At 38.1% G+C, this 10,909-nt stretch overlaps 1 protein-coding gene across 1 annotated transcript; it reads left to right on the top strand.

The window, feature by feature from the left end:
* Positions 1 to 4,081: 4,081 nt before the first annotated feature.
* On the top strand, positions 4,082 to 8,428 carry wdr77 (WD repeat domain 77). The gene is made up of 10 exons (XM_037784615.1): positions 4,082 to 4,466; positions 5,832 to 6,017; positions 6,115 to 6,256; positions 6,388 to 6,437; positions 7,008 to 7,078; positions 7,296 to 7,353; positions 7,457 to 7,528; positions 7,616 to 7,724; positions 7,803 to 7,871; positions 7,956 to 8,428. The coding sequence occupies exons 1-10, from the start codon at positions 4,358 to 4,360 to the stop codon at positions 8,101 to 8,103; spliced, it is 1,014 nt and encodes a 337-aa protein (XP_037640543.1). The 5' UTR covers positions 4,082 to 4,357; the 3' UTR covers positions 8,104 to 8,428.
* The last annotated feature ends 2,481 nt before the right edge of the window (positions 8,429 to 10,909 follow it).

The raw sequence follows: 10,909 nt of genomic DNA, 5'->3' as shown, positions 1-10,909 counted from the left end.
TGCAGGTCACATAACGGTGACAACTTTAGTATTTAGACACCATTTTTCTTTTAAAAATTAAAGATGTAAAGTAATGAGCGCAACAGACTTCCGGTTAGTTGAAGTCAACTTTACAACTCGCCATTAAACCTTTTTCATTTTGACTGAACAAAACCTCTTCAGCCAAGCATAAAACCACAATATCAGCTAGATCGAGTAGTCATAAATCACAGATAAGAAACCTGTTTTTTAACCTCATAGAGAGAACTCATGCTTGTTTATGTATGATGTGAACAGACAGTTTATACACCATAAAGAGCCAATTAAAATATCTTAAAGGTCCCATATCATGCTCAATTTCAAGTTCATACTTGTATTTTGTGTTTCTACTAGAACATGTTTACATGCTGTAATGTTAAAAAAACATCTTTATTTTCCTCATACTGTCTGCCTGACTATCCTGTATTTACCCTCTGTCTGAAACGCTCCGTTTTAGCGCATTTTGACGGAATTGCAACGGAATTGCGTTGCTAGGCAACAGCTTCATGGATGTATTAAAAGAACTGGATACATAGGTCATTATGAGAGTTGCTCATTGGCGCATGAAGCCTAAATGGCTCGACTTCTGTCTGGAAAAGTATAGAAAAAAGTATTTTTGGGCACAACGGCATCACGTGACTGACACGGAAGTTGCAGTACCGCCGTTTGGCCACTACGAAAGTCCGGATCGTCGACCGCCGTTCTTCCTGGGGGCTTGAACAGCTTAGGTCCATGTGTACTTCCTGTCAGCTGATGAGATTCACATACACTGCAACCAGGAATAAACTGGGACACATTTAGAATGTTTACGTTTAAAACAGTGTCAAGGGTCTAAATATTGTATATTCGTGACATCACGAATGGGCAGAAATCCTGACAGCTTGTTTCAAATGCAGAGTTTCTGAATACGGGCTGTGTGTATTTCTCTGTGGATTGAGTGTTTCGATACTTTCACAGTATTTATATAGGACTTAAGCCTGCTTTATAATAAAAAAACATGAAAATCTCACTTTTTTATAATATGGGACCTTTAAATTCCTGACATGTTATTCCTTTGTGTTGTACCCTCCAGGTATTTTCAATGTATTTTTTTGTGATTTTCTTCCTATTTAGGGTTAAAAGAAAATCTAACAATTCAGAATTTTTAATTTTGATTTTAATTTTTTAACTCTATAGCATGTCCACTGTAGTGGACTACGGGACCATTTCAGTGTGAAAAAACAGCCAAATTTGGAAGATTAAAAAAGATTACAGATTATGTCTGTAGAGTGACATTAAACCCAGAATACATTCAACTTGATTGAAAAACTAAACAATATATCATTCTGGATTCATGGTAACAAAATACTATAAATTATATTTACAGTAAATGGGGTATTCCATGTAATGTAACACCCATATTGCACGCATATTGGTATGCATAACTGACATTTATCAGTGATCATCATTGAAGTTTGAAGATTCCCTAAGTAGAAATGCAAATTGCCTTAAGAATGCAAATTTTGTGCTGATGAGTATATGGTAAATAGGAGACCATAACACTGGAACTATCCCTTTAAATTTTGTCAGATAGTAGTGCATCATTGGGACAATTGCATCCTGATGATAATAAAAAACAATAAAAGCACAATTTGGCTTTCTCTTATTGATTTCTGAAGTTGATCAGAATTGAAGGTCTACTTAAGCCACATATAGCCTAAAGCCATCATGAAGACATTAAGACAATGGGCTATAATTTTGTCAGATTTCGCAGTAATAAATGGACTTTAGACAATTCTTCGTAACAATAACAGTTTTTAAGTAGCCTATTGGTGACTTGATGTTATTATTACTTGTATTGTTGTAATGTTTTAACTGCAGCTCTTGTGCTCAGACCGTTAGAATAAAAACTGGGACAAAATCACTCTTTTTGTTGACCTGCTAATAACTTACAGATGGAGGTGGTGACAATGGGTCAAAAGCCAAAAAGGTTGCAAACCACTGTTCTGCAACTCTCAAACATGTAATTACTGTAGCATTTGACACTAACAGTAATTTTGCTTTGTCAGTAGAGGAGGGAATTACAAATGGGGCAAGCAAATTGGTACATATGAAAATATTAAAGGCTTTAAAATGTCTTCAACGCCTCCCTCCTGATATTTTCTAATTCAGTCTGATGTGGTCCTTTATTTTAGGGCACAACATAGCTAGATTAACAGACAATGCAAATACTTGAAATATCTTTCAAAGCCAGTAGTGTCTTTCTTTCTTTCTTTCTTTCCTTTTCCCCATGACATCTGCTTGGCAGCTTCAAAGGGATGTATGCAAATATTATATAGGTTTACTGTCTGCCAATATGAAGAAAAAAGAAGAAACACTATAGCATGCATGATAATAAGGATGCGCGCTGCAGTAAAATATCAATAATAGTGGGCAAGACAGAATATGGTAATTAGATATTTGACAAAGAACCAGAAAAACATATTGAAGGAGATAATCAGAATCCATATACATATATATACACATACCACATAAGTGTTCACAAAGAATGAAAGGACTTCTCCTATCATTGTTTCATGCACACCCTTAAAGAGGATGCATAATTGCCACTCCTACAGTCTTGGGCAGGTTATACCACATTTTTGAGAGGTGACCAATTGTATTAATGAAAAAAACAATAGTCTGGAAGTGTGACAACATCACAATAAACAGACCACAGAAGAATTAACTGTAGTGCCATATAATGATATGAAAATGTCTAAAGTCAAATCCATGACCAAATAATCAGTTGTATTCCAAGGAAAGGAAATAATGTTCAGGGCTCATTCAATTTGTATAACAGGAAATAGCATAACTTACTATGTTGAGAGGACAAGGTGATGTGTCATTGGTAATATTCATATATATGGTCAAATTGGGAAGTGTAGCCTACTTAGATGTGTTTGAAACAAGGTTGATGCTGTCTGATGTTCCTATTGTAATACACCTTGCCTATTGATGTATTCATGTAAAGCTGTGACTGGGCTGAGGGGAACAAGGTACTGGAATTGGCTAAAGACATTTTGTTTCAGAAAAACTAAAGATACATTTCTGTTTTTTAAGACATGTTTTTTTATTTCTTGGTGAAGACCATCTTTATATACAGTCTATGGAGAAGACCGGTGAGCGGCACAACAATAAATATTAAGTAGGCTATAGATGCTCAAATAAAATAAAAATGAGAACACAACTTAAACTTAAAGAAATAATGAGAACACAACTTAAACTTAAATATTTCTAAATTGTCTAGGACAGTGTTTTTTTTTCTTGGTACAATGGTTGGAAGAAATTTCATGTTGGCCAGACCCATGTAAACTATTTTCATTTCATTTTCATTTCAAAATTTATTTCGAACATGTTGAATACAAAAAAAATAAAAAATAAAATAAAGAAAAAGAATGATCATACCAACAAGTAGACAGTCAGAAACAAGTAGTATTTACATACAATGAAAAGCATAAGAAAAATAAATTGTCAACACTTGATGCCTTGATTTACATATAAGAAAAGGAGTGAGAAGAAGTATAAACTTATTTAATCCCACCCCTTCTCCATAAGTAAATTATTAATTATTAACCCGCTTCCTTATTGAGCCATACATATACTCTTATTAAATGTTCCTAAATTTTTCTAACTCTAATTATTATTATTTATAATTATTCTTACTATAATTATTACCTTTTATCTTTGTCATACAGAAATATAAATTAATTAATGATATAATTATCCTTATCAAAATATTAATTTGTTATCAATGCAGAATACCAATTCATTACTTATAATATAACTTAATCACAATACCACAGACTATGTGAAAGTTAATACAGTAAAATTAATATTTTAGAGCATTTAAATAATTTTTTTTTATATTTTTCAATTTTATTGTTTACAACAATAATAATTGTTTAATAGAATATAGTATTTTTTCTTCTGTTTTTCCTTTTTTATTAGACTACACATGTAAACACCCTGTTCTGTGTCTGTACGGTAGGTGGCGACATGCACCTAAAAGTTGGTTTTACAGTCTGCCAAAAAAAAGCAAAGAAGAAGAGGAAGAAGAAGAAGAGACCCGGAGCAGGAAGTGTGTGTTCATCCGCAGGTCCCATGTGTTGCTGTCTCTCTGTTCACTCGTTCATTCATTCTGGGAACAACAACTTTAGCTTTCTTTAGCCAACGTAAGCTGACTTGTTAGCTATCTTTCCCAGACAAGCCATAGACAACGGTAGTATCTCTGCAAGCAACCAGTAACAGCTACAGATAGCTAGATAACCTAGAACTCGCGCTAAAGTTGTCTGTAAAATCACAGCCGTACTAAATCTTAATGAAAAGTGCGGTGGATACCAGCATGATCAAGGAGAACCGGTGGAACATCCCTCCTAATGCACCAGCCTGCATGGAGAAGCACCTGAGCGCAGCGCAGTACAGAGCAGGTAGGTAACACACAGAGCTAGAGGAAGGTTACGCAGGTAAACACGTGGTGCCGCTAGTTGGTTATTGTTAGTCTGAGGAGTCTGTTTACATGGACTGATGTGTGAGACTCCTCTGACATATATACAACCCGCTGAAATGTTAAATAAATAGCATTTGTTTATGAAAAAAGCTGTGCAAATAAAGGACAGATAATAATGCACACAGTGCACTTTCATAGACTAAGCTACTGGAGTTACCCTGCACTATATTCACTTATAACAGTCTCTTCTGCACTGTATTCACTTATTTAATATTCGTGTATCACAGCTGTTAGCCTGCTATATATTCAGTTTTAACAGATTTCTTCATCTCCTTGTATTTTTATATTTTTTTGTAGTTTGTACTACTAACCTTTTTACTACCTTTTTACTAACATGTTTTGCACTATGGAACTGTGATGCTGGAAAATTGAATTTCCCTCAGGATCAATAAAGTTACTATCTATCTCTCTAAATTAGGTTATCAAGTTTGTTGCAGGTGGTTAATTATTAAGCATCCATCCATCCATCTTCAACCGCTTATCCGGGATCGGGTCGCGGGGGCAACAGCTCCAGCAGGGGACTCCAAACTTCCCTTTCCCGGGCCACATTAACCAGCTCTGACTGGGGGATCCCGAGGCGTTCCCAGGCCAGAGTAGAGATATAATCTCTCCACCTAGTCCTGGGTCTTCCCCGTGGTCTCCTCCCAGCTGGTCGTGCCTGGAACACCTCCCAAGGAAGGCGCCCAGGAGGCATCCGTGCTAGATGCCCGAACCACCTCAACTGGCTCCTTTCGACGCAAAGGAGCAAGGACTCTACTCCGAGTCCCTCACGGATGACTGAGCTTCTTACCCTATCTCTAAGGGAGACGCCAGCCACCCTCCTGAGGAAACCCATTTCGGCCGCTTGCACCCGCGACCTCGTTCTTTCGGTCATGACCCAACCCTCATGACCATAGGTGAGAGTAGGAACGAAGATTGAACGGTAGATCAAGAGCTTTGCCTTCTGGCTCAGCTCTCTTTTCGTCACAACGGTGCGGTAAAGCGAATGCAATACCGCCCCTGCTGCTCCGATTCTCCGACCAATCTCACGTTCCATCGTCCCCTCACTCGCGAACAAGACCCCGAGATACTTAAACTCCTTCACTTGGGGTAAGGACTCATTCCCTACCCGGAGTAGGCAATCCACCGGTTTCCCAGCTATTAAGCAAACAAATTTAATTTCGTGATGGATTGCTAGCCGAATTGAAGAGTGACTCTTAACAAATCAGTTTAGATATTTGTCGAGGCAGCGTTAACATATTGATGTTTTAATTTGTTGTTTTTTTCTTATTTGCTCTCTTCGCAGATGGGACTCTGCTGCTCGGTGCCTCCAGCCTCAGTGGCAGGAGCTGGCAGGGATCTGTTTGGATCTACAGTGACCCTGAGCAGGCCCCCAATGAGGAACTCTGCAAAGCTGGTGTGCAGACTGAGACTGGAGTCACAGATGTCAAATGGGTATCAGAAAAGGGTGTTGTCGTTGCAGCAGACTCAGGTAAAAAAAAAAAGCAGATTCACAGCAATTATGAATCAAGCACTGGTCTTTAGACTTGGATGTTAAACGGGATTCTGTTTGACTGGTTCCTGTGCAGGTGCCTTGGAGCTCTGGGAACTGGCAGAGGATGAACGCCTGCTGGTGAATCGCTTCACCAAACATGAGCACGACCACATTGTCACCACAGTGAGCCCAGTTACTGGAGCAAACAGCGCTGTCACAGGCAGCATGGACTGCCGGTTAGACACCATTTTACGCAGATACATGCACGGTTGCAGAACAGAAGCATGTTGATTGTTTATGTGTTAAACTTTGCCATTATGATTTTTCACTTTTTCATCACAATACCCTTTCCGTTTCTTCACTACAGAATTAAAGTCTGGGATCTCGGTCAGGAGACGGCTATCACTACCTACAATGGTAAGAGAACATCTCAAAACTGCTCTCAGAATATCTAGATAGCAGTAATAGAAAGTGTTGATTTGTTTTTTTCAATCATAAGAAGAACTATTCCCTAGATTCATGTGTCTTCTGTTTATTTGCACGTCTTCAAAAGCTTTAAACAGACCTCAATACAATTTGGTTTAGTTCAGCCATGGGTCAAAGAACAAGTGATTCTCTTTTGGTGCAGATCTAAGATTTTTTTTTTAATTATTTGCTAAAACTGTGACATGTTTCTTTTAAAAAAAATAAATAATTTGCTTATAAACTAATTAAATTAAGAAAATTATTTTAAGAATTAAAAAAAGACATAATTGCCTGTTATGTGCAATTTAATCAAGTGTTGTCATTATAATACATTTGAAGCATTCTACAGTTTTGGCAAAAAATATACACTATGTACTTTCTAGTGATTTACGAAGTATGATTGCATAATAAACAGTCTTATTTAGAGAATGTAGTTTGACATGACACAATAAAAAAAAAAAAAAATGCTCATCCATAAAGATGGTAAAAAATATAACTGAATATACCTTTTTCTTCCTCCAGCGCACACGAAGCCAGTCACTTGTGTTGCCTGCAGTCCTACAGACGAGTCTCTCTTCATCTCCTGCGGTCAGGTAAGATACTGATCAACAGTTAGCATGCAAAACACAATATCTAACATTCAATAACTGCCTGAACTGGAGTACCTTGCTGCATAATTGTGCATATTAATAGGGATGAACTGACTTCGTCTTGTGTTGTAACACAAGAAAGCTACAATAATTGTCCAGCAGTAATAAAGAGCAGAGAGAGAACTGTGAATTCAGCCTGTTGTTATCCTCCATCCCTCAGGATGGCCGTGTGCTGATGTGGGACAGGAGGAAGCCAAACAAACCAGCCTCAAGAATAGGTGAGCAACATAGTCTGTCTAGGTAATTTAATGGTAATACATCTTGTCAAGACACAATCTTTTTTTTATTCATATTCCATCGCTATCTTTGTGTTTGTCTCAGATGTAGAGTCCCCCATGTGCTCCCCCACCACTGTAGCCTGGCACCCCCACCACAGAAGCACCATTGCTTTTGGTAAGGCCCAGCAGCATCAGATTATAGATTGACGGAGACATTAAGTCATTCTTCCGTGCCTTTCTGATCATGTTTATTGTGACTCAGGTGATGAGATGGGCAGAGTGACAGTGAAGGATTTCCTGGGAACAGAGCCGGCCCGGATGGAGAGCCTCCACAGCCGCAGAGTTAATGCGCTTGCCTTCTCTACACATAGGTAAACAATCATTCCAGCATATCATTAGCTTTTACATTACTTCTCTACAATATTTTAACTCTTTTTTCCCCCTCCCAGTGCCTCCTTGCTAGCCTCCGTGAGTGATGATTGTTCCCTCGCTGTTATGAACTCTGAACTGCAAGAAATGTGAGTCTTTGCACTTCATACCAAAACGCCTGGTTAACCTCCTGTACCGTTAAATGATAGTAATCATATATTGTTCTTCTTTAGACTTAGAGATCGGCGACACCAGGACTTTGCCAGAGGCGTGTGCTGGCTCCACGGTGGCTCCAACACTCTCACGACCGTAGGCTGGGATCACCTGGTGCTTCACCACACGGTGGATCCGGCTGCTGAAGCTCTAAACTCCTCCTCTTAGACCCAATAGATGCTCGCACACCTCGGAAAGACCACATTTTAAGATGACTACTTTCCCCCCTATTTTTTAGGGGCGTCCATGTGTATCTAAAAAGTTAAATCTAGGAAATATGGATCAAATTGTTTCATTGTCATTTAGTACTCCAGATGTGCGCAGAATATTTGGACTTTTGCTCTTCCAGTCTTGGCCTCGGTGCATTACTACGGTCTCTCTCTATCTACGTCCTTCGTACTGTATAGCACTTCCATGTCTAATTACACTTGAGGCAACACATTTATATTGCATAATTTTACATTAAAGGTAACTTAATGTTGTGATGGCAACATTTCTGTGTGTTTCCTGGAACCTATTATATACTAAAATGCAAGACTCTAGGAAGGAACTGTATTTCGAAGGTACTGGGGATGAGAAAAATTACACATCGTGTTCATGAGGCATATGCTATATACTGTACCACGGGTTCTCAACCTTTTGCAACTGAAGGCCCACTTCTGATTGTTAGGACCACCTTCTCAAATAAATGAAAAAAAAAATATGACAAAAAAGGAGAAAAAATAAACTGAGCTGTAAATATGTGTTATGCCACTGTCAGCTGTAATAAATATTCTGCATACCCTCACCATCACTGTCTGCCCTGATTGGCGTGGTGATATTAAAACTGGGGCTGTCAAAGTTAACGATAGTAGCGATAACGTGTAAATGCAAAAATGTTTTAAGGCCACTAATTTCATAAATGCAATCAATCTTTCGGAGGTTTTATTGGGCTCAGTTTTAAAGATACCTCTCACCTCAAGATATGTGAATGAAAATGGGTTCTCTGGGTACCCACGAGTCTCCCCTTTACAGACATGCCCACCTTATAATAATCACATGCAGTTTAGGGCAAGTCATAGTCAAGTCAGCACACTGACACACTGACAGCTGTTGTTGCCTGTTGGGTTTGAGTTTGCCATGTTATGATTTGAGCATATTTTTTTAATGCTAAATGCAGTACCTGTGAGGGTTTCTGGACAACATTTGTCATTGTTTTGTGTTGTTAGTTGAATTTCAATAATAAATAGATAGGCCCTGCATATATTTGCATAAAAGGACACAATAATATTAATATGAATATTAACACAAGCTTCTATTCATTTGAATTCTTGAGCACATTTGGATATAAAAACAACTAGCTTTGTATATTACAAAAACAAATATTTTTAGATTTTTTTTCTACCTCTGCGACCCAGTAGATTGGAATCCGCTGTTTGAGAATAGCTGCTATACATCATATACTATAAATCCCATAGCTATACTGATACAACCATGTGACTGAGGCAGAACCCATTAACCCACTGCTGGGTCAGAGAGGAGGGTAGTGTGTGTGTGTTATGTGCTTATCAATGGGCAGTCGGCTCAGAAGTTAACAAGATTACACAGTAAGTATGGTGTCATTGCTAATCTGGGGTCTAACTGGATTTAGATGCCATTATCATTTTCACATGGCGCCAGCTCAATGTGTTGTGACCGATATAATACACTTTACCATAATCAGACCAGCTATAATGGAATGCTATTCTTTCATTATGTTGTGTTTGCAAAGTCCTTTTTTCTATAGCGTTTTGGGTAAATTTGAATAATAGCTAATATTTAGCTCAACATGCAGGAATTCAGGAACATTGTATTGCCTCAGTCATTAAAGCACAAAGGGCCGCACCTTACCAGAAAAAAGTACCTTGACTTTGTCGCTATAAATGTAGTAATAGCAAAATTATTCTACATGCAGTTGGCATATGGTGGGTACTTACATAGGCCCTTTTCACAGCAGCCATTTGGACATGTCATAGCAGGGTAAACACAGGTGTAATTGATCAAATGAATTATGGTCCCGTTGTATTTAGTGTGTCACAGCCACAGTCAGCCAGCACGCACAATACCAGGGCCCACCTAAATGCAACAGCCATAATTAATTTTAATTAATTACAGCTGTGTTTGCCCTGCAATGAAATGTCAATATGGCATTCATATATTGTCGATATTCATCCACCTATCCATCCATCCATTGTGGGTGGGGGGGGGGCGCTGGAGCCGATCCCAGCCAACATTGGGTGAAGGCGAGGTACAACCTGGACAGGACGCCAGACGATCACAGGGCTGACACAAAGAGACACAACCATTCACGCTCACATTCACACCTACGGGCAATTTAGAGTCTATTATCGATATAATTATATTTAATTATTATATAATGGCTTTCTAGATGTGATTTATTTCACAAAGGGTTTAATACTGAGACTGAGATCTGCAACGCTTGTGAATCTTGAAAGAACTTGACTAGCCTAAGACGGAGGAAGAAAAGGTTATTCATTATATTGCTGATTAAAATCTTTATATCGGTGCTTCGCTACTCTTTCCGTCAATTTATTTTATAATCTACAGTGCAACTGTCATGCCAGTTCTTTTTCATATGCACACCCAAAAGCACCATGTCAGCTGTACTAAGACATGTTGATACTAACACAAGATCATAAATACTGTGAACACTAAAAAAATACCTCAAGGACATTTATTAAAACATGCAATTACTGCTCAGATTTATTTTCCAGTTAGTTGTTGGACAACATTTGGTGTAGATGCTGCTTAAAGACTTTCTAAACAATATTTTAAATATTTTGATTATATAGCCTTAACATGTACATACAACTAAATCTTACAATATATAATCTTATATAAACTGATATGTACAGCATGAGAGTAAATACACTGACACACATTTGACTGCAGTAAAATAACTATTATACAGATGGCAAAGCATGTCCTAGATCAA

This window comes from Sebastes umbrosus, chromosome 1 (genome assembly GCF_015220745.1).
Source record: "Sebastes umbrosus isolate fSebUmb1 chromosome 1, fSebUmb1.pri, whole genome shotgun sequence".
Taxonomy (NCBI): Eukaryota; Metazoa; Chordata; class Actinopteri; order Perciformes; family Sebastidae; genus Sebastes; species Sebastes umbrosus.
The sequence above is the reverse complement of the archived record's forward strand: the minus strand, read 5'-3'. Positions and strand labels throughout refer to the sequence as shown.